The sequence below is a fragment of the Sinocyclocheilus rhinocerous genome, unplaced genomic scaffold, assembly GCF_001515625.1.
Source record: "Sinocyclocheilus rhinocerous isolate Xijiao unplaced genomic scaffold, SAMN03320098_v1.1 scaffold453, whole genome shotgun sequence".
Classification (NCBI taxonomy): Eukaryota; Metazoa; Chordata; class Actinopteri; order Cypriniformes; family Cyprinidae; genus Sinocyclocheilus; species Sinocyclocheilus rhinocerous.
This window is the reverse complement of record NW_015655565.1, coordinates 716,341-740,025: the sequence shown is the minus strand read 5'-3', so window position 1 is coordinate 740,025 and position 23,685 is coordinate 716,341. Positions and strand designations below refer to the sequence as shown.

General features: G+C 37.3%; 1 protein-coding gene across 1 annotated transcript in view; it reads right to left on the bottom strand.

Moving 5' to 3' along the window:
• Nucleotides 1–18,466, bottom strand: part of LOC107718396 (platelet-derived growth factor receptor alpha) — a 23,065-nt gene extending 4,599 nt beyond the window's left edge. The window contains exons 1-23 of the mRNA XM_016525452.1: nucleotides 18,265–18,466; nucleotides 15,789–15,864; nucleotides 15,401–15,664; nucleotides 15,056–15,307; nucleotides 14,463–14,599; nucleotides 12,936–13,098; nucleotides 12,575–12,761; nucleotides 10,962–11,077; nucleotides 10,544–10,834; nucleotides 10,132–10,398; nucleotides 9,393–9,523; nucleotides 9,087–9,255; nucleotides 8,761–8,950; nucleotides 8,500–8,615; nucleotides 6,662–6,788; nucleotides 6,190–6,386; nucleotides 5,370–5,464; nucleotides 4,057–4,189; nucleotides 3,559–3,663; nucleotides 3,075–3,185; nucleotides 2,702–2,855; nucleotides 1,869–2,029; nucleotides 883–998 (exon numbers count right to left, since the gene is read on the bottom strand). Coding sequence (XP_016380938.1) covers nucleotides 883–998; nucleotides 1,869–2,029; nucleotides 2,702–2,855; nucleotides 3,075–3,185; nucleotides 3,559–3,663; nucleotides 4,057–4,189; nucleotides 5,370–5,464; nucleotides 6,190–6,386; nucleotides 6,662–6,788; nucleotides 8,500–8,615; nucleotides 8,761–8,950; nucleotides 9,087–9,255; nucleotides 9,393–9,523; nucleotides 10,132–10,398; nucleotides 10,544–10,834; nucleotides 10,962–11,077; nucleotides 12,575–12,761; nucleotides 12,936–13,098; nucleotides 14,463–14,599; nucleotides 15,056–15,307; nucleotides 15,401–15,664; nucleotides 15,789–15,843 — 3,537 coding nt within the window. The 5' untranslated portion in view covers nucleotides 15,844–15,864; nucleotides 18,265–18,466. The remainder of the gene's footprint in view (nucleotides 1–882; nucleotides 999–1,868; nucleotides 2,030–2,701; nucleotides 2,856–3,074; nucleotides 3,186–3,558; nucleotides 3,664–4,056; nucleotides 4,190–5,369; nucleotides 5,465–6,189; nucleotides 6,387–6,661; nucleotides 6,789–8,499; nucleotides 8,616–8,760; nucleotides 8,951–9,086; nucleotides 9,256–9,392; nucleotides 9,524–10,131; nucleotides 10,399–10,543; nucleotides 10,835–10,961; nucleotides 11,078–12,574; nucleotides 12,762–12,935; nucleotides 13,099–14,462; nucleotides 14,600–15,055; nucleotides 15,308–15,400; nucleotides 15,665–15,788; nucleotides 15,865–18,264) is intronic.
• Nucleotides 18,467–23,685: the final 5,219 nt, after the last annotated feature.

The window sequence follows — 23,685 nt, the reverse complement described above, 5'->3', positions numbered from 1 at the left end:
TGGGGGCAGTTGTGGCCTAATGGTTAGAGAGTCGGACTTGTAACCCGAAGGTTGTGGGTTCGAGTCTCAGGTCTGGCAGAGATTGTAGGTGGGAGGAGTGAATAACCAGCGCTCTCTTCCACCCTCTATACCACGACTGAGGTGAGACCCTTGACCAAGGCACCGAATGCAATATGGCTGCCCACTGCTCCATATGTTGCAGGTGTGTGTTCACTACTGTGTGTGCACTTGGATGGGTTAAATGCAGAGCACAAGTTCTGAGTATGGGTCACCATACTTGGCCACACGTCACTTTTTTTTCACTTTTTCACTCACTTTCACTTTTTTTTTTAAGTTTAATAAAAATATCTAAGAACCTTTTAGAATCTGTTTAAGTACACCCTAGTTTGGAATCACAGCTGCAACTGTATGTTCATGGTACATCCCTTTCATCAGCTTTCAATCCCACCCTCGATTTTCTTCAAGGGTGGTCTGGAAAGTCCACTTTTGTAAGATGAGATTTAGTAAACCCTCTGTTACCAAACACAAGAAGTCTAATTAATACTTACTATAACATAACATGAAATGATAACATAATTTCCAATGCTTGGCCTCTGTCCTGAGAGGTTTTATTTAACCAAGGAGGTTCTGCAAACCCTCAATCCTATGAATTTTAACCATACAGCCATAGCACATACAGTCAACCATTTTCTCAAATATAGTAACCTGCCATCAGATCACCTCCTCCACAAAGACTTTCAGAATCACTTAAATGTTATGTCTCGACGTTATGTCTAAACTGCATAACTGTACTTATAAATGAGATCAAAAGTGTTTTGGAGCAAATGTTTACAGACAAAAGCGACAGAGGCAGTTATCCTGTACAAACAGGATGTAACTTACGTTCTTAGAGGCCAAGAACTCCATCCCTCGAGCTACTTGATAGGTGAAACTGAGGAGGTCCACTGTTGTCAGGCCTTCATTGGTGTCATCTGAGAGAAGTTTCTCAACTTCACTCTCTGTTGTTCACACAAATACATTCTGAATTAGCACTGCATGCTGAAAATTATCTTTTGAGTGTGTGTGTGTGTAAAGTCTGCGGAATGGCAGGCAGATGTATGCATTAAGACGTCTGTGCTACAATTACCCTCTGTAATTGTAGGGTGCATAGACTACAGTGACATGGGTGGACCTCTGCTATCACTAGCTAAACATCAGTGTGTGTCCTATAAACACCAGCCAAGCCAAACCAGACCACAGCATGCCAAACCAACCTGAGTATGTGCAGTAAGCGAGGGACAGACCGAAAAAGTAAAGAGCCGAAGGGAAAAAATATAGTTCACCCTAAAATAAAAAATTCTGTCATAATTTCTTCACCTTTATTTCATTCCAAACCCGTCTGACTTTCTTTTTTCCATTAACCACGAGGAGAAATTAGTTTTCATGCTCTTTTCAGTGCAATTACAATGAAATGGAGCTTTCGAATTTCAAATCTTGACAAATGCTTTAGCTCTGCTTGACAAAAGTTCATGATTTGAGAATGAATGATTCTTTAGAGTCGGACCTTTTCAATGAATCACTTGATCGGACTAATCCTGTACAGTCTGTTCCTCGTCCAAAGCTGCCGTAGGGCTTCAGAAGTCTTACGGCACACAAGTCAGTCTTAATTATACTTTTATGGTACGTTTGCGTTTATTTTTAAAGCTTGAAAGCGTCAGTGCTTCATTGTAATTGCAAGGAAAAGAGCGACCAGCACATTCTTCGAAATATCTGCTTTTGTGTTCCACAGAAGAATGAAAGTCGTGCTGGTTTGGAATGACATGATGATGAGTAAATGATGACTGAATTTTCATTTTTGGGTGATTATATATTTACGAGAGTTCTCTCACCGTTGAACTGTCTCTGAGATGGAGGATGGTCGTAGTCTGATCTATGGAGGGGTGAGTATTTTGAGGCTTCACTCATTTCCAGCATGGGGACGTACTGCATGGTGTCTGCTTGCTTCATGTCCATATAATCACCTTTCCCCTCAAAAGACAGGATGACGTAGCTGCACACACACACATAAAAATAGAAATAATAAGTCAGGGGAGAACACCATGCTGTGTAAGGTCACTCCAGCCAAATGAAATGCTAATGAATGATTAGATCATTTTATAGTAGGTCATCAGAAAGATCTGATGTGTAAGTGAACGTGAAGAGATTAGATCACAGGTCTTCTCATTGTGGCTTACAACACGTGGCCAGTAACCTCCTGAGTATTCTCTGAAAAGTGTTAAAAGTATCACTTTTGTTTGTTTTATAACAACTTAACTATGCTGCTTCCTAAGATACATCATGTTGGCCAAATTCCAAGGCAGCACTGCATATATCCTCCTCAGAGCATTTTTGTTATTGTTAACTAAAACAAAAACTATTAAAAATAGTTTTAATTCACTGAAATAAAGGACGTCTTTAAAGATACCTGTCTTTGTAGGCAGCAGGAAAAGGCAATCTATGTAGGTAGCTCACTCTCTATCTCTTTACTTGTCTGTTGTCAGGACTTCTCATACCTAATTAGACTGAAATCCTGACAATATCAATCTTCAATCAGATTAAAGAGCCAGATCAAAATTTCATAACATCATGTTTTGACCTAAAATGGCATTTTTACAAATGATTTTTATGATTCACTCATTTGAATGAATTCAGATCTTTTGTGTGGGTGTGTGTGTTGGCTGACCTCCTGCTACTCTCATCGGCTGGGTTAATGCCAAAGATGTCTAGATCTTTCTTGCCCTTTTCTGTGTGGCGGCTGAGAAACCCATCTCTGTTCTTATGCAAGTAATTCACCAGGTCTCCATAGAAACAATACTCTGTGATAATGTAGATTGGTCCTGAGAGACAAAAAGAGAAAGAGTGAGTACAGTGTTAATAAAAACTGGTCTAATCTTATCAGAGACTTGTAAAATGTCTAAAAACAGAAGGTTAAAGTTCTACATTGCACTTAACTCTGCCTGTTAAAATGCCACACTACAAACACCCATGAACCAAGAAGACACCACCCTAGAGACCAAGTGTTAGTGTTTGGTATCTGTGTGTTTGTGCATGTTCACCTGATTTGGTGCACGCTCCCAGAAGGTTGACGATGTTTAGGTGAGGGCCCAGGTGGGTCATAATTTTTAGCTCTGACATCAAAGCCTGCTTCTCACTGGAGCGTGCTGTTGCTGAGGAAGCAATTATATTAACCAGTTAAATACACTCTTAAAAATTCAAAAGGGGATTTTCGCAAAGATTTTGGGTTCCTCAAAGAACCTTTCAGTGAACAGTTCTTAAAAGAACCAGTTCTTAGTATGAAAAACATTTGAATAATTTAAAGAACCCCTTTTCACTATAAAGAACCTTTTGTGAAATGTAAAGGTTCCATGGATGTATTCATCATGTATCTAACACATAAACCATTCAACAAATATGTGTTTTAATGTCCTTAATCATCATCATCATTTATTGATGAGATGTTTCTGTGATTATTATCTTGTTTATAAAGAAATTTTATGCATTTCGTATATGCAACTACTAGTTAAACTTCAGTTAACTCACGTTTAAGCATTTTCACAGCCACTTTCATCACAGGTTGAGAACGACTGAGTCCGTAAGCAGTGCCTTCCACCACTTTCCCAAATGCTCCTGAGCCCAGGACACGACCTGCAACACACACACACACATAGACACAAACTTGAACTCATTTGCATAGCCAGAGGATGCCACAGAAACATTATCTAGTCTAAAAAAGCATGCAAACTCAAATTGCTTTCTGTAACTTTCAGTATTACCACAGTGGTTTTCTGTTAGTAAAAGAACATTTTTGATGTTTGAGTCAAAAACTTCTATCAGTCTGAACAGTCACCACACAAAGCTCCTAAATAAGATCTGCTTAGTAGATTCATTGTGATTATGTCATATTAGGATGGGCTTACAAGATGACCATAATCCTATCAAGTACATGACCACAACAAAGTGTCACTTAAAGATGGTTGAACTACACCGAATCCACAGGACAGGATCATGGTTGACTGATTCACTACAACAGTGACTCACCCAGTACAAGTGAATCCCGAGAGAACTCCCAGCGGGAGTCATATGGAAGCTGCATGGGATCGACATAGATGTACTCGTGACCGTCCGGACTGACCGATTCAATCACACGCCATCTGATCTCATAACGGGGTTTCTGTAAAGACATGCACAAGGAGAGAGTAATTCTCATGTGGTCAGTAACAGAGCTTTCAGATACTGGAGGACGGTCAGGCTGATCCACACTCTGAGAGGGGAGATGTGTCATTCACACACAAGCAAAATGACAGGTGACAGGTGTTCAATTAATCTCATTTCAGCCCTCACAGAAGCTAACATGAATGTGTTGCTGCATTATGTCTATTCATGAGTGACTAAAAGACTGAATGTGAGAGAGTGAATTTGGTGATTTGTAAATGTGTGATTGAGTGAGTGAATAACTGAATAGGTAAGAGAATGGGTGAGTGAGTGAGTAACTGAGTGAATGAATGAGTGAAAGGGTGAATAAGTAAATCTGACACTACTCATAAGTTTGGTAAGATTTGTAATGTTTTTAAAATAAGTTTCTTATGCTCACCAAGGCTGTATTTATCTGATCAAAAATACTGTTAAAAACAGTAATATTGTGAAATATTACAATCTATTTACAATTTTCTTTTTTAATATATTTCAAAATGTATTTTATTTCTATGGTGGCAAAGCTGAATTTTCAGCAGCCATTTCTCCGGTCTTCAGTGTCACATGAACCTTCAAAAATCATTTGGTGCTCAAGAAACATTTCTTATTATCATCAATGTTGAAAACAGTTGTGCTGCTTCATATTTTTTTTTTTTAGAAAAAAATATGTTTGTAATTCAGGATTCTTTGAGGAAAAGAACATGTAAAAGAACAGCATTAATTTGGAATATAAATTTTGTCACAGTATAAATGTCTTCACTGTCGGTTTTGATCAATTTAATGAGTCCTTGCTGAATAAAAGTATTCAGTTCTTAGAAAAAATCTTACTGACCCCAAACTTTTGATAAGTATGGATAAATGAACAAGCGTTTAATTGGGTGAGCAGGTTAGTGAGTAAATATGTGAGTGAGTAAATGGGTAAATGAGCAAATGGTTGAATGAGTGAGTGAATGAGTAAATGGGAATGAGTGAGTTAAAGCATGATTGAGTCAATGATTTAGTGTGAATGAATGAGTAAGTGGGCGAGAGAATGAGTAAACTGCTAAATAAATGAGTGAGTGAGTGAGTGAATAAATGAATGAGTCAATGTAAATGAGTGAGTGAATGAGAGCAACTGAGTCAATGTATATGAGTGAGTGAGGGAATGAATGAGTGAGTACCTGTTTCCAGATAATGACCAGCACAATGAGTGAGATGATGACAATGACCAGCAGCACCAGAACAGCAGCAGCCACAGTGAGCTCCGAGTGCGGACCTGAACACACCAGCAGCAGCAGCAATGAGGAAGAGGTGGGTGGTGATATGGAAGGATATGGTGCAAAACTAAACTCTGAAAACTGCCAAAACCAAACTTGTCTTAATGAGCTACAGCTTAATTTACATACCTAACAATGTCATCATAATAGCATCAATATTTTGAACTGCATCACTCTTGTATGCTGTATTAATCAAGGTGCCCAGTGTGAGCAATTTATTTAAACTGTAACGTAGTGAAGCAAAAATCCTGCCAACAGAAACTAGTGTAAACACATATGGATTTGTTTCTAAAGACCATGGACGGTCCACCTGAGGAATCTATCACAGGAAAAAGACATGGGGAGCCTGACAAGACAGGCACGGCTTACAAAATGAGGCTAATAGATGTAAAGACTACTAAAGTAGCATTTGTTGAATTTAATGAACCATGATTAACAGATAATCACACATAAACACAGAGATGTTTCCTTACAGTGACTGAAACCTCAACAAACAAAACCTAACCTCAGTGCAGATCTACTGCCAGCAATGCATCTCTAAAAACACTGTACACCTGTGATTCAAATTAGTTTCAAATTAGAATGAAACTTTGTTTACATTGTCTACCCATAACAAACAGTGACACTAAAGAGACTCAGAGCTCTTCAAAGAATGGACTGGTCAATAAAATCAACTTTTAAAATAAAAAAGGCGTCTCTAAAGAGACAAAAACAGGCCTCTTACCATTTGACACAAGTTTAACTTCTCGTGAAACAGCACCCATGTCATTCCTGGCCAGACAGCGCACAGCAATTGTGCTCTCAAGATGGTGGAAAATGACTTTACTCTCAATGTTGTTGTCCACATCCATTTGCAGTTCCACAGTGATGTCCGTAGAGTTGATCGGAAGTGGCATCCACTGGGAGGAATCGTTGGCACAGCTGGTGGAAGAAAGAAAAGTGAGCTCAGCATGATGTCGTCGTGGTGACTTGACTTTAATCTCTAGGGATGAGACCGTGTCATCTGCTTTGGACTGCTTTTATACACTCTAAAACATGCTGGGTTAAATATAACCCAGCGCTGGGTTGTATTTAACCCAGCATTTTTTAGAGTGTAGAAGGAAAGAGTGAGAACTGAGGATTTAATAAAGGATGACAGTAATATAGAAACAATACCTGTAGGGTAGCAGAGTGAAACAAGAAAGAAGACTGCTTACTGTTTAATGTTTTTGCAGATATACCATTCCACGTCAGGGGTGGGGGAGCCGCCAGCAGTACACATCACTTCCTGACCTGCAGCAGAGCCATGGTGGATATCCATCAGGTCCACAATCACAGGGGGGACTGTAAGAAGAGAAAGAATTTTACTTTCTTGCCAAACTTTATCACTGGTCCCACCATTATTATTATTTTTTTGATTCAAGCAAGGATGCATGACATTGATCTAAAGTGACAGAAAAGACATTTATAATGTTACAATATATATATATATATATATATATATATATATATATATTTTTTTTTTTCAAATAAATGTTCTGATCTTTTGAACTTTCTATTCATCAAAGAATCCCGAAAAAAATGCATCATAGCTTCCACAAAAATATTACGCAGCACAACTGTTTTCAACACAGATAATAATAAGAAACACTTCTTGAGCAGCAAATCAGCATTTTACAATGATTTCTGAAGGATCATGTGATACTCAAGACTGGATGAATGTATGCTGAAAATTCAGCTTTCACCATCACAGTAATAAATTACATTTAAAAATAAATTTGATTATAAAATAATACTTTTAAATTTTAATATTTCACAGTGGTTCACTGTATTTTGATCAAAGAAATGCAGCCTTAATGAGCTTCTTTCATCTTAAAAAAACATCTTACTGACCCCAAACTTTTTGAACGGTAGTTTAGTTTATATGCATCAGAAAGATATTTCCAAAATATTTGAAATATATATATTTATTTTTCATGAATGTTTTCTTTACAAAAAAAAATATAATAATATACCACAAATAATTTATTAGTATTTTTTCATTTGAAACAACAAAGTGCAACACATATAAATATATGGAAAATTGACTTCATACGCACACTTTTTTTAATGATGCAAAACATTATTGATTTGTTTGATGCTTTATAACAGGTTTTATGATTTAAAAGTTTGTTTCATACAAAAGTTTCTTGATATTATCAATCAATTTTTTACATAGTTAAGTACTATTAAATGTAAAAACTTGAGTACCATTTTAAAACAGTATACTTTAACTTTTGGCAATTATTTTCTGTATTTTCCACACTTTTGGTTAGGACAGAAACAGTACATAAGAAAACCTGCACTTATACAGTAAGTACATGTAGCTACACTGTAGCTACACGTTGCTTGACAAAGGTCCTCCAGTTGACAACAAGAAAAACCTAAACAAATGTATGTAAAGACTGGTTAAGAAAGATATAGAGGTGCACTGAGATAAACAAACATCAAGCAGAGGCAAAAGCAAACACATGCAAATGTAGGTAAATAAATGTGTGACAAAAACAATCGGCAGGTACAGAAAAAAGAAAAGGTCCCACCTTTAACCTGAAGGTAGAAACTGTTGCTGGTAGTCTGGCTGCCTGTTTTTGCCCTGATGGTATAGTTCCCACTGTCCTCTGCTTTAGCCCTGATCAGGGTCAACACACCCTGGTAACTGAACAAACAACACGACAGCTTTAACGCAACACTTTTAAAAGGGATGTTGAAGTGATTAAAGTTTTTTTTCTTTTTAAGCACAAAAAATGCAATGTGCTTTTTGAAAAATGGTGAATATGTTAAGGTAGAGCTATTTTAGTCACCTTGTCTCGTTGATTTTTAGTTGCTTGACAAAGGTCCTCCAGTTGACAACAAGAAAAACCTAAACAAATGTATGTAAAGACTGGTTAAGAAAGATATAGAGGTGCACTGAGATAAACAAACATCAAGCAGAGGCAAAAGCAAACACATGCAAATGTAGGTAAATAAAGGTGTGACAAAAACAACCTGCAGGTACAGAAAAAAGAAAAGGTCCCACCTTTAACCTGAAGGTAGAAACTGTTGCTGGTAGTCTGGCTGCCTGTTTTTGCCCTGATGGTATAGTTCCCACTGTCCTCTGCTTTAGCCCTGATCAGGGTCAACACACCCTGGTAACTGAACAAACAACACGACAGCTTTAACGCAACACTTTTAAAAGGGATGTTGAAGTGATTAAAGTTTTTTTTCTTTTTAAGCACAAAAAATGCAATGTGCTTTTTGAAAAATGGTGAATATGTTAAGGTAGAGCTATTTTAGTCACCTTGTCTCGTCGATTTTTAGGAGGTTGGTGGTGATCTCTGCAGCAACATCTCCCAGGACCGAGTCGTCCTTTAACCATATGACTTTGGGGACGGGGAAAGACTGTATGTCCACCCTGAACTCTCGCACCTCGTCCAGCCTAGCAGTCTCCACTGGACCAGTTACTGGATTTATGCGCACAAACTCACGATCTGCACATGAAAGCCATAAGGGCAGGTTAGGACTGCAAATGAATCACTGTGAATTGTTAATCATGTTTGAATTTGACATATGCATTGAAAATCATTTTATATTGTGTGTCTGTGCGAGTGTATGTGATCTCTGTACCATAGACTGTAATAGTGAGCTGTTTGGTTTGGCTCTCATTGCTCATAATATCCGTAATGGAGCAGGCGTAGACACCGCTGTCTTTCGGTGAGGCATTAGTCACTGTCAGAGTATAATAGATTTCAAGATCTCGTTTATTCTCCTTTACGGTCTTTACTCCTCGATCCGCCTAAGAGAGAACGACAGAGGGAGAATATAAATATATTTAAAATATATAATTAGTTTAATATTGATTGTATTTTATTTACACACGATTTGAGGGAATGTGAAGTAATTTTGTTCTTTTTTATTCTGTTTCTATCTCACCAGTTTCCCAGGGTATTTCCAGTGGTCCTCCAGCATCTCACTTCCTCTGGCCACACAGTCAACAGTGATGGTCTCACCCACCAGCAGAGCTGTCTTCTCTGCTCGCAGCTCGACTCGCAAATCAGACCCTCCTGAGAGACAATATAATGAAGGCAAGTTAAGTTGGTTGGTTAATGCATAGCAGGGGAAGAAATAATAATCATTGTTTTCTGAAACATAGTGAAGAACATTACATCTGTAACATGTCTTTACAAGACCAACACATGACACACATTACAGTAAGCATATGCAATAAAAACATAATAAAAAAGTTTTGTTTTTTAAACTTAAAAAATTATATTGTTTATATATTTTTTAATTTTTCTATTTTTTTTGCTATATACAAGTGAGTTAACTACATTTAATCAGCCTTTCTGTCATGTTTATTCCAGTAAAAAATGAAATATAACATATATATACATATATAATTTTTCTTATATATTTTCTTGAATTAAGTTTATTTTTCTATCTCAATAGCAAATGGTTTTGTTGTTGTTGTTGTTGTTTTTGCTTAAAAATAGAAAAATGAAATGTATTTATTTTTTATTCAATTTTGCTTCTCAAGTAAACCAATCTTGTTGTAAGTATATTTAGATCAAGAACATGTTTATTTAACTGTAAATTAAAACAAAAGTAAAACCCAATGATTTCTGCATTAAACAATATCACCTGCCATTCACACAATCAAACCCATTCTCACCTGCCCAGCCGTGAACGATGTACTGTATGCTGTCATGCTTCTGTCCATTAATGAGGGCCCTGCAGACATACGTCCCAGCACTGAAGAGACCAATGAATCCTCTCTTGCTGTCATAGACACTGGACAGAACCTGATTGGTCTCAATGTGAATCAGAGAGACGCTGGCGCTGGGGTCTGTCACACGGCAGGGAATCTCCATTTCATCATGACTCGTCAGCACATGGTTTTCAAAAGGGGCCATGGATGGCACAAACGGCGTTTCTGGATCTGCGTGTGTTGTCGGAAAGAAATTCAATATCAATTTGCCATGTACAAAGGGCTTCATACTAACTATATAGTATACTATTCTTTTAAACAATGTTACTGTGTCAAATCCGGCTTGTGCAAAAAGACAAATTAGTACCTACTGTACCTGGCACATAAATATAGATGGAAGTCTCCTCAGTGTTGTTGCTGGAGTCATAGTAGCAGATGTACTCTCCTGTATGGGCGGCTGTCGCATTGCCAACAGTCACAGTGGAGATGAAGAGTCCCTTTTTTGCAGTGTCGATCTGATCGTGGAGATAAACAGGGCTATGCCAGGAGAGCTCGGCCTGACCTCGACATGTGAGTCTGAAAGTGGAGTGGAGAGACACCTCCATGCTGTCCCTCTGGGGCCACATCACTGGAGCCAGCACTGACTGTGGCAGCTCTGGGTACATGGCTGATCATGACATGAACAAGCATTTAAATTTCTCATACACAACTCATATATACTAAAGCTTTAGATTTGGGTTTCTGAATCATTGCGGACACTTCATACATTGTTTTGCTGTTTGATATAATTATACCTTCAACTAGCAGTTTGAATGAAAAGCTTGAAGTTCTGGAACCAGTGGACGCAACAATCTCATAGACGCCACTGTCCTCCTCTATGGGGTGGCGGAGAACCAGAATATTCTCATACCTTTGTAAGAAAAAGTCATAATGATTATAATTATTTTAGTGGTACTATGAAACTGGTGACATATAATAAGGTTGAGTTTGTTAAAAATCAGTGAATGCATTAGCTAGCATGAACTAACAATACTTAGTTCAAGATAGCTCTACTTTATGACCACAATACGACAATATTTTTTCTACAGCATTTATGAATCTGGGTCAATGTTAATTTCCACATATGTGACCCTGGACCACAAAACCAGTCATAAAGGTAAATTTTTCGCTTTCCATAAAATAAGCTTTCCATTGAATAAATAAGCTTTCCATTGATGTATGGTTTGTTAGGATAGGACAATATTTGGCCGAGATACAACTATTTGAAAATCTGGAATCTGAGGGTGCAAAAAAAAATAAAAAATATTGAGAAAATTGCCTTTAAAGTTGTCCAAATTAAGTTCTTAGCAATGCATATTACTAATCAAAAATTAAGTTATAATATATTTACAGTAGTAAATTTACAAAATATCTTCATGGAACAAGATCTTTACTTAATATAGGGAAAAAGTATTGCACGCGAGTGCTTTGTAAACATCCTTAAATATACAAAGCATCATGAAGCTTTGCGATGCAGTAACAGTCAGATCCAAAACATCTGCTTCATCTTTCAACAGCAGTTTCTTTGTGAATGGATTACAAAACACTGGTGCAATCCTCGACAGAACCCGTGTCTCGACCCCTTTCACATCAGCTGTTCAGAAAACCAGTGTACTTCAGTTCAGAAGAGCGCGTTTGTTTTAAATCGTGGTTTATAAAACAGTCTGTTACTAAAAATAATGAGTAGCTGTGTAACTGAAATATTGAGAAAATGGCCTTTAAAGTTGTCCAAATGAAGTTCTTAGCAATGTATATTACTAATCAAAAATTAAGTTTTAATATATTTACAGTAGGAAATTTACAAAATATCTTCATGGAACATGACCTAATGATTTTTGGCATAAAAGAAAAATCAATAATTTTGACCCATACAATGTATTTTTGGCTATTGCTACAAATATACCCCAGCGACTTAAGACTGGTTTTGTAGTCCAGGGTCACATATAATAATATATATTTTTTAAGTTGAATGAATATTTAAAAATGAACATTAACCTAAATAAATATTTTTTGAATATATTTACAGTATTTATTTAGGTTAATGTTCATTTTTAAATATTAAAAACAATTATTATAGAATATATTTTGTTGTTAATTTTTTGTTTAAAAAAGTAAAAATATATTTTTTACAGTATTTATCTATTTATGTAAAATGCTTATTTTTTCATTCAAGTAAAATGTTACCATGAAACATTTGTAATATCTTATTAAAGAAATATATCAATACATTACGATACACTGTATTTTACAGAAATATTATCAGTAATTGAGATTATGAGATAAAACATAACTATTTTTAACAGAAAGACAAGTAAGTAAATATGAAGTTTCTATGTCTATTTTTATGAACAATTTTGTTAAATTCTACCTGAGGCCTGTCAGATGAGTGGTCTTGGTGGAGATGTAGCTGTCATCCAGCTGAAGGCCATCTTTAAACCACCTGACCTTTGGCTCAGGGTCAGCATCAATGTAAATAGTGAACTCTTTTTCCTCCAGAAGCGACACAACCACCACTGGCCCAATGCCATTAGATATTACTTCTACAAAAGATCTCTCTAAAGGCCAGAAGAAAGAAAGAAAGAAAGAAAGAAAGAAGGAAAGAAAGAAAGAAATAAAGAAAGAAAGAACATTGATTGATTGTCGACTGCACATCTGTTCAGCCCATCTCCATTTACTGGTTTTAATGGTGAAAGCAGAGGTGAGTCTAAGTAAGAAAGAGAAGTACACACCGTGGACTGTGATTCCCAGGATGAGAGACTCGGTTTGTCCAGTTAATTGGTTGGTTACAGCACACTCATAGCGTCCAGTGTCTGCCACAGAAGCTTTTGGGATGTTGAGGATGTACTGAACCTTGTCTGGGAATGTTAACTTCATTGGAACAGCATCTCTGGCCTGGATAGCATAATAATGAGGAGAGAAAAATAAAGAGCAGTATTACACACATTGTGTTTATTATGGATACACATGTGGAATGATGACAGCATGACAGCGATCAACTGCAATTTTTCTTTTTCTTACTTTTCTTTACTTTTAAAAAAAAAATGTATTTAATCAACTCCACTTTTCTTTGCAAAGATGTACTTTAGTGTTTGTAACACATTTATATGTCCATATTTCAGTGCTGTCTGCTGGAGATAAAGCAGCTCTACACGAGTCTTTTAAAGGGTTGTACTCATCACAAACAGCCCCAGCAGAACCCAGAACGACTCCGGTCCAGACAAGGAATTGGAGCATCTCTACACAATTCTACGCTGCTTTTAAAAACCAAGGACTCTTATTTTTAAAGATAATGCTTCTGACAGACTGATTTAAATGGATGGTGAGCTACATGATACATTCAAACTCACTGAAATATAAATCATTCCAGCAAACAAACACACAAACTCTAACTAGCTAACTAACTGGCATGTTTTTTTTCCCACAACCAAAAAAAAAAAAAAAAAAGGAAAAGAAAAGAAAAGAAAAGAAATGAAAAGAAAAAAGAAAAAAACACCACCAAATACATACAGAAATTTTCAACTAAAACTAACCAACCAACTAACAAAATAACTAACTAAGCATCTTTTAATTTGGAATTCATATAAAAAAATGCAAAACAAAACAACTAACTAACTAACTAACATCTTTTGATTTGAAGCTCACATTGTTCATCAACCATACAAAAACTACATTGGCTAACTATCTACCTAACACAACCATTATATCAACTAAAATTAACAACTTAACTAACTTACAAACTAGTATCTTTTGATTTGGAACTTACAATTATCATCAAATAAACACAACAATTTCAACTAACTAACAAACATCTTTTGATTTGGAATTGACATCAATTATCAAACACACAAAAATATGAACTCAAGCTATCTACCAGGCATCTTTATTTTGGAAAAACCCTTCATTAAACGTGTTAATACACCCAGACTCGCACACACATGTGGATTCACAAAACCACAGAGGGCTTCACAGAGGTGAGAAACGCACATCTGTCTTGAACACTCACAGGACATGCGGGTCATAGGTCAAAGTCCATAGTAAATTAGTGTCACTTCCTTCCTTTGAGGTTTCTACCTTGACTTTTGTACATTTTTGCATTTCCCTCCTACCATTAAATAAAGAACGAGAATATACTGCCCCAGAATATGCCTCTGCATCACACCAGAAGTCTTATAGAGTTCATATAAGTTTTTGTTTATAGTAGTTAAGTACAAAACAGAGAGGGCAAGAGAGAAACAGAAAAGAGATGAGGGTCTTGCCTGTTTTTGGGGATGCAGCCACTGCTGGTGGAAAGCCTTCCCAGGAGGGGTCTCGCAGGTAAGATTGACAGCATCCCCCTCTTTCACGTCCTCCATACTGGCTCTCAGCTGTATGCTGAAGCTCTTCTCTTTATAATCTTCAGTACAATACAAATCATTCAAAACATGAACAATGCTACAATTAAATTCATTTTGTTTACTAGTCCTTTAATAATAATAAAAACATATGTGAAATCAAGGCCAGTTACTTCATACTCAAATTTAGTCCAGAACCAATACAGAAACACCCAATCACTCTTTTTCTCTTTCTTAATGGTTACTCTCTTCTCATGAGTAACTTGCATTGTATGATGATTCAAAATGAAACAAGCATGCATCAGCAATGCATCTCACACCTGCAGCCCACCCCAACTCAAAATGTCATCACTCTTCGCTAACAAGAATTCTCTAATCTCCCATGGTACTCATGTAATGTCAAAGCTATGACCTAACGTTTCACTTTTCTTTGTTAAAAAAAAAAAAAAATCAATTATACTGTTTGCAATTTTAATAAAACCCTCTAAATGTTTAATTATTTATGGTGCATTACTTACCCTTATCATTTGTCACATTATAAACGATGCTGTGCGCTGCTTTGCCATTCACGCTCATCTCGCAGACATAGTGACCCGGTGATAATACACCGAAAAAGCCCAGTTTGGGGTCGTAAAGCACAGAAACCTCATCCCCACTCTGCAGGTTTCTGAGAATCACTTGAGAATGTGGGTTTGTAGCACGGCAGGGGATAATTGTGCCCACCTCATCTGTCTCAACAGCAGGTTCAGACACGAACGGAACCTCAGGATCTGTGGAAAAAGAGATGGGAGTCCATTTTACAAATGCACAACTTACTAATTACTTTATATATATATATTTAGTTGTTCTGAACAATAATGTACCTAGAACAAAAACATAGATATCAGTGTCTTTTTCAGGTTGATCCTCATACAAACAGGTGTAATATCCTGTGTTAGAGGCCACAGCATCAGTGATCACCAAAGTACTGTGATTAAATCCAGACTGCACTTCACTGTTGCGCGGTAACGGCTCAACCCATGTCACTCTCCTATCTCCGGAGCAAGTGATGGTGAACTCAGAATGAGGTGTCAGAATTAATTCCTTTTTATCGGAATTAATAACCGGCCAAGGGTTTGAAACATCTGCAGGGAAATATTTAATGTATTTGATTAATTATAGCTTATGCCTTTAAATAGCAGTGGTATATTAGTAAAATAAATGCAAATGAAATTTAAAATATATATATTTAAAACATTACTCAAAATAAAGAAAATACCCCTAGTAAGACAATCCCCAAAACGAGATGTGTCTCCAGGAACCCCATGGTCACTTGGATTGTGCTCAGCTGAAAGGGGAGAAAATATGAAATTCTATTTGATAAAATAGACAGAAAATGAAATTCATAAAGAAAAAAATCCAAACATGTAAAACACAGCCAATGTCTGTGTGAGTTCTTGGTTGTCCTGTATTGATCTCTTGTGGTGGTTAATCCAATATAAAAGATGAACCTCTATTTAGTAATAGCTCAGGTAGCCTAGGGAGACCACTGAATAATCGGCAGCAGAACGTTTTGGAAAGGTTCAGTGCCAAGACATAAAAGGTCTTTAAAGAGTCTGGACGCGGTTCAGTCAGTAAACTGACGCCAGACTCTTTGTCGGCGGAACGCTTGGATAGTTCGGTTCAGCTTTGTTTGACCACGAGGTGGAGACACAGTACACATTTTCCCGAAGACATGGCGTTTTCTCACTACATTCGTACAGCTGTAACTTTTTAAATCCTAAAACATACGTATACAGCAAAATATAGGCCTAACATATAACAGCTCACATGGACACATATATCATTATTAAGATTATTGTGCCTATCTATAGGCTAGCTACTTAATATATGTGCGGACATTATATGGGATTAACTGTTTACTTTATTTTAAAACTAAATTTGGTCATCTGAATTTAAATTGGTATTCAAACTTTTTCTGAATGTTGAGACTACAGTGCGTAAACAGATTTCAGTCCTGCAGCACACTTTGTTGCATTGTCTTTGTTTCTTTTGATTTCAAAGTCCCGTCACTGGTTTAAGTGCTTGTTTTGCCAAATTTCCAATCAGACATTCCACGCGCGCGTGTTTTATCTCCGTCTGTCTGATCCTCAGACCCATGGGTTCCATCAGCGCTTCAGCAGACAGTCAATGCCACTCAATCTGAAGTGGTCAGCTCTGTTAAAACTCAGTTATCCTGAAGAAACGCACCAATTATTTAATTTAGTCCTTTAAAAAAAAAAAAAAAAATTAGATAAATAAAACCAAGGTAAATAATTAATGAAATAATGTCCAGTTATTTTGTAAGATAAGTGGTTCCGTAAGGTCTACTTCAAAGTGAAGAAAAAAAAAAAACTCGTTTTACAGCCCAGAGAAGACTTGAAGCTCTGCCGTTTGCTCATGTCAGCCGTCTCAAGCTAATTGTCCTTGGTGAATCCGGGGGTGTTGAGTAAGACTGTAATTAGTCGACCCCTTTCTGTGCCGCAATTTGGGAATCCATTGGATTGCCGTGGGAATCAATTGTGGAATGGCAGCCGCATACGGGTGCGCTTTTGGTACCGCTCATCTGTCCAGCGGTGACTGGAGCGCAAATTTCGGCCCGCACTTATTCTGCGCACCCCCCATCGCCAGGCGCCCACACACAGATGCGCAACTGGCTGCCAAACACAACCGATCCCCTGCGCTTGACACTTTCGGGCAACAGCTGAGCGAGGGGTGCCCCCTCCAACACCCAGTTACTTCACGCGTAAAAGCGATTTCCATGGGAATAAAAGAAAGCGGTCTAAAGATAGTCTGTTGAGGTAAATTTGCTGAGTACAGTTGTAATAGCTGCAGAGAAATAGAAAAGAGAAAATGCATAATTTTCTTTAATTTCATCCAGTTTCAGCCTGCAACACGGTCTTCTTGATCCTTGGTAAATAGCATCTAAATTGCATTAAGTTAATCCAGATGTGAGAGAAGTTCCCCATTCATGCAGATTCATCATCGACTCGGACTTCAGCGCATGAGGCGGCAAAGAAGTTTTCTAAACTCCTCAATCGTGCTTTGACTCCATCGCTAATAAACAAATATCCATTCCGCAGTCTAATCCAACGAATGGTATTCCAGTATGGTTATGGGCATCCCATTTAAATTTTGATGGGTAAACAAGGTTCCAAATCTAGTCCGAAATGTGCTTGCCATTAGATGCCAGTACTGCGCCTCTCCACGGGCTGAGACACCCCCAGCTGCGCGCCTGCGGCTCCAACTGAGACACAGCACAACCAGGCTTTGACTTTACGGACGACAATGCGATTCCTTGGGGGGAAAAGTCTATAATCCTGCTCGATGCAAAAGTGTCCAGAATCAAAGTTGAAAAATCCGTCTCTTTTTTTCTGAGATGAAAACGAATGATTGACTTTGTCCATCGTGAGCGTTGATGAAAAAAAAAAAAATTTAAATCCCCGTGTCATTTAAAAGTAAAACAATTTAGCGAGTTGATATAGGGCTATAGTGAATTTTCTTTTTACTCGTCTCAGAAATGGAGAAAACTAATTAATTTAAAAATGCAATTGTTAAAAAAAAGAAATAAAAGAACAGCTTTAATTAGTCTAATCCTGAATAAGTGCAATTATACTTAAAGGTTCAAATGTTTTTGAATATCTGAGGGAAACTTTGCATGAAAGAAAATACAAAAGAAACGAATTAAACTAATGTAAACATACAATACCTTTTAATCCCTTTTGGTTGCTCCCTTTGATAAAAGAACAGCCAAAATGAATGGCAAAGCTCTTGTAAAATACTCTAATCAGCCCAAGGGTCCTCAGTTGTAAAGCAATAGTAATCCTCTCGCTTGTGCTGCGCACCTCCGTCCTGCTCCACGGCCACTCACACAAATGCGCCTCTGCAACAGCAACCTGTAATTGATTCAATGTTACAGTCCATCCTTCCCAGAGAACTAATCATCTGGCTCAAAGTAAATAACTCTCAGGAAACGGCCCCTCCTCCCTCTGCCCCAGGCGTCCTTTCAGAATAAGAGTCCGTGTTTTCACACTACAGCTCCGAAGAGGAGTCAGATTTCTCCGTGCTCTGCAGTTCTGAAGGAGGTGCATGAAAAGAGGTTGAGCGGGGAAGAAAAGGACCATATGTTTTTTGTAAGTCCAAAAGGGGCCCTTTTGGAATAAAGGGATCTTTTTGTGGGGACAATGAAGGCAAGTGACCCATTAAAAGTGTTTTTATAGAGGCTTAGGTAGGAAAGAAATCAAAGAATTGGGAATGCACAATTACATTCAGTTCCTCGATTATTGTCATCACGCTGCATTCTTCACGTTCAGCTTTTAGTTGATTGCGCTTTTCAGTTGTGGTTGTTGCTGCTGCAGCAGCTATTTGCACTTTCTTTTATGCATATTCATTTAAGATGACTTTCATTTGTGGTTCTCGTGTCATTTCTGCAAGGACGTTCATTATTTCAGTTTATTCAGCCTTCATTTCTAATAAACAAAATGTGATTAATGCCTGGGATTCTCAGATAATAAACTTTTTTTTGTTTTTGTGAAGAGTGCAGTGTGATTGTGAAATGGTTCATTCAGTAGAGAAATTGCAACATTGGGGGTCCATCAAAAGCACGTGCTGACGCATGCAAGGGGGCGCTCTAACATAAGAAACAATTTCAATCGTTCTCAGTCTCTCTTCCTGTATATAATTTATTATAACCTACTTTTAAATAAACATTTAAATAGCGTCTAAGACATTGTCACTCGTGAAACTTTATATAGGGTTCATCTGTATTCGATATGTGAAATCTGTGGAAAACACCCTCAAAGACAGAATTGCCAATATACCTCTTCTCCTAAGGCATACCAGACTGCAGATAATGGATCATTATGAATTAGTACTCTACGTGTCCCAGCACACGGTGAGTGAAGCCCGGGGCAGGCTTGGCCCCCTCTAGCCCTTTCAGTTCAAGTATTGTTAAGCTTTCTGCATTAAAGGTATTTCAATTTAAGAAGCAGACCTGTCAACTATATACCAAACAGACGTAGCCTGTTTGATAATGAGACTATTCTGAATGACAGTATATGATCAGATCAGCTGTCTCAAAAAGTTGCTGAAAAGTTTAAAACCATGCACTTTTCAAACAACCGTGGAAACTCTCAAAATTCGACAGATAATTTCTAAATTTTTTTGATGTGCTGTAATTTAATAAAATATTTCATACAAACTGCATTTTTTTCCAAATAAAATGAGTTCTTAAACTACAAAACAAACAATACAACATGACTCTGTAAAAGAAAAAATCTAAGATAACGTTAAATATTCCGCATTCAGCGATAATGTGACTGTTTGTTCGGAAATCATTTCAGTTTAAAAGAATATCCAGTATGGGACGAATGCGCGAGCAGGAGGGAGAATCTGTCTCAGCTACGGGACACCACACACCAGCACTTTAGTCTACCTCCTCTCAGTAGCCTAGTCTAACGACAAGATGAATAAATCGTTTTTACAATAACATGCACATCCAGTGAGAGTCTGGCTGATGTTGCGGCCGAGTTTTTACCTTTAATGTCTGTATGAAGAAATGCGGTGTGAGTTTTAAGTCTAGACTATCTTTAGAGAGAGATAACCACATGGTGGCGTATGGGCCTATGTCCATCGGTGGGACAGCCTGCATCCATCTCTCTCCTGTCATTACAGTTCAAGCCTATTAAGAAAGAGAGAGAGAGAGAATCAGAGAGATAGAGTGTGAGAGAGAATTAAAGCCCCCTGGGAGTAATACAAATGGATTCGAAGTACAAACCACATTAAAACACATTAATTTCACTTTATTAGAGCTATAACGATAAAGGGTGCAATAACAACAAAGACTTGAGGTTTGACATTTTGACATGCATATGTTGTTTCACAGAAAAAAAAGAACAGACTAGTAATTTTACCACAATCTGCTTTTACTACTACGTTGTCAACTGATTTAACACAGTAACCAGTAGTAAAGAAGGTTCAATTCCAGTTTCCTTAAGGCAAATTTGATATTAATTCTCAGTCTTAGAAACATAAAAAATTAAGCGTGAAAATATGCAAAGCTTATGGAGAACAGAAAATGCTTTTAGAAGGATTAATTCGATCAAAATGGTGGGGGAAAAGATATTCAAGTATTCCAACTCCAAAAGAAAAAGCTTTCTTTGTTATCTGTGCTGATATGGAGTCATACTGTTTGCATGGTCAGTTGTCACTGGCTCTGACGCGCTGTTTTCACACACGCGCTGTCCAGCGTGCTGAAGCTCGCTATTTTTTTTCTTTATCGGCTATAAATTTGTGGGCGTGGGGCAGGCGGAAGCGCTACTGCTCTGCGCGGAGGAAAACTTTATAATGAATGATGGTTAACCTTGAACGCAAACACTGAGTCAACATAGGAGTTTTGCACAGGAGGGTGTAAAATGTTAAAGTAAACATTTAGGACACACTTTTTTGGTGGGCTTTGGTTGCCTAGAGATCTGAAATGTCAAGGCAAAAGTAAAACAATAATTTTACTTTTTGTTCAAATCTGTATGGCTAAATTGTTGGGTGCTGAAAATAGCCCTGTCATTTTCTGTCATTATAGGCCAATAAAAGTAACCCTCTTGTTTTTGTCCAGATTGTCATGGCCATACGATTTCCCCACCCCCCCCTAAAAGTGTAGGGTAGAGTTCCAGATCCTCATCACTGTTTAGTTTCAAAGAAAACCCATGAGCTGAAGAGTGATAGCTGTTGGTCTACAAAAGCCAATTTGCATGAAACTTGGTTTGCATTGGCAACAGGATATTCCGAGGACACACATCAAATTTCGTAAAGTTTCGCCTATAGGTGGCGGTATAACAGAGAATGCTGACTACTGCAACCTTTCGATTGAGGAAGTTGAAATTGTAGCATTTCAAGACAATTAAACATAGAAAACAAGATAATTTGACAAACAAACAAAATGACTACCAACAGTCAATCAAAATTCAGCAGCCGATTATTTAAATTACTAATGACCCATAGACATCTTTACCATTTAAAATGTCCCCGCTATTCCATTCTCCATAGGGCCTCTTACATCATGAAAATGAGTATGTATTGACTTATTGTATTGTACTGACTAATTACATTTACAACCGATTACTGTAGGCCTAATAAGTGGCAAATATACGCACAAAGATATTCTTCATATCTGTATGCTTTTTAGTATGAAATTCAGGCTGAATTGAAGCTCATAATTTGGTCTTGTTCTTGATTTACCAAGTCTCTACACTCTAAGTCAGTAAAAATAGGGCACAATGTTCATTAAATAATTTTCCATGTTGATTTTTCACACATGATATCAGTATGTTGAATTATTATGCAGTGTTTTGAAATATCGTTCATTCAGGTTTAGTGTTATGGCCTGTTAGTACCTCAAAGAGAAATGTACTTGTTAAAAATAAACTCCTTTTCCAGTTCCAGAAGCTGAGGTCTGCTGCTTATGCAGTTTGGATCCTCTTCTGTTTGTCCTTGCAGAAACAATTCCTTAAAATGTAGATGTTCAAAAAAGCACAATAATTGTTTAGAGAACAAAATACAACATTTGCAACTGATTACAATGACAAGAACTGATATGTTTCTGCATTCATTCTGATTATTTACAGGCCTCAAGTCTGCTTTTCAACCCTCAATATAATCAACAAAGAACACTAGTCTGTTGAGAGGAAGACATTTTATTTGTTTATTCTCCAAATAATTACATATGTTATCATGAATTAACACATATCTGGAATAGACTGTGATCAGGGCTGAGATCTTGAAATAGAATTGACACCTGTTCCTCAGGCTACTCGACTCCACAGGTTCCTCTCACATGGTCGTGCATTCTATCTATCTACCTATCTATCTATCTATCTATCTATCTATCTATCTAAGACTTTAATATGTTTCACTGGTATAGTCTAAGGCCACTTATACCAGACCATGATTTTCCTTATTTCCACCTGAATGAGCTGGCCAAAGTAATGAATAATATTCTGTCCTCTATAACATTGTGTGACAGATATAATATAATCATATATTATCTCATTCAAAGCTGACCTCTTTTTACAACGGCTATACATTCTAATCCAGCAAAGCCACTAAGCACACTTGATAATATAGTGGGCACTATCTATCTATCTATCTATCTATCTATCTATCTAAGACTTTAATATGTTTCACTGGTATAGTCTAAGGCCACTTATACCAGACCATGATTCTCCTTATTTCCACCTGAATGAGCTGGCCAAAGTAATGAATAATATTCTGTCCTCTATAACATTGTGTGACAAATATAATATAATCATATATTATCTCATTCAAAACTGACCTCTTTTTACAACGGCTATACATTCTAATCCAGCAAAGCCACTAAGCACACTTGATAATATAGTGGGCACGTTTAGGAGCGCAATAATGGGACGCCTTAAAAAGGAGCTGACACGTCTCAGAAAGGGCCCATTCTAGAGAGCCCCCCGACAAAAGCGCTCGGGACATATTGTGTGATGACCGAGTTCCCACTAAATTAAGTCACCATGGACAGAACTGATTGGACACGTGTCTAGAATTCCCAGTTCCATCATCTTTAAAAACAATCGGTTTTGGACGGAAAGCCTAAACGATGTCCTCGAGCTCAAAAGTTCACGTTAACGGCGTTTTTCAGCATTTCACTTTGCAGTTTAAACTATTAAAAAAGCGGTTTCCGCGTCTGAAGACAAAACAGGTTTTGGAGGCATTCATTGCCCGAGTGCCCCACTTCTCTCAAGGCGAAAGCAGCTGCATGTGCTTAAAAGGGGCTTCTATTAATTGCTCTTTGTCATGCGTAATTGCCCATTTTGCGACAGTGCATAATCTTTTAAAAGCTGAGCTGTACTTTGTTTCCATTTAATTTTTTATTTTAAGCATCGGATTCTCTAATATATCTGGTACTCAAATGCACCACCCGTCCAAGTCATATTACATGCCATAACACCAACAGAAAGCTTGCATTACCTTGCCTCACATCCTAAATGTGAAGCTTAATAAAAAAATTTTTTACAGAGTACAGAACAAAGAAACTACCTAAATAAATAAATAGCTAATATATATATATATATATATATATATATATATGTGTGTGTGTGTGTGTGTGTGT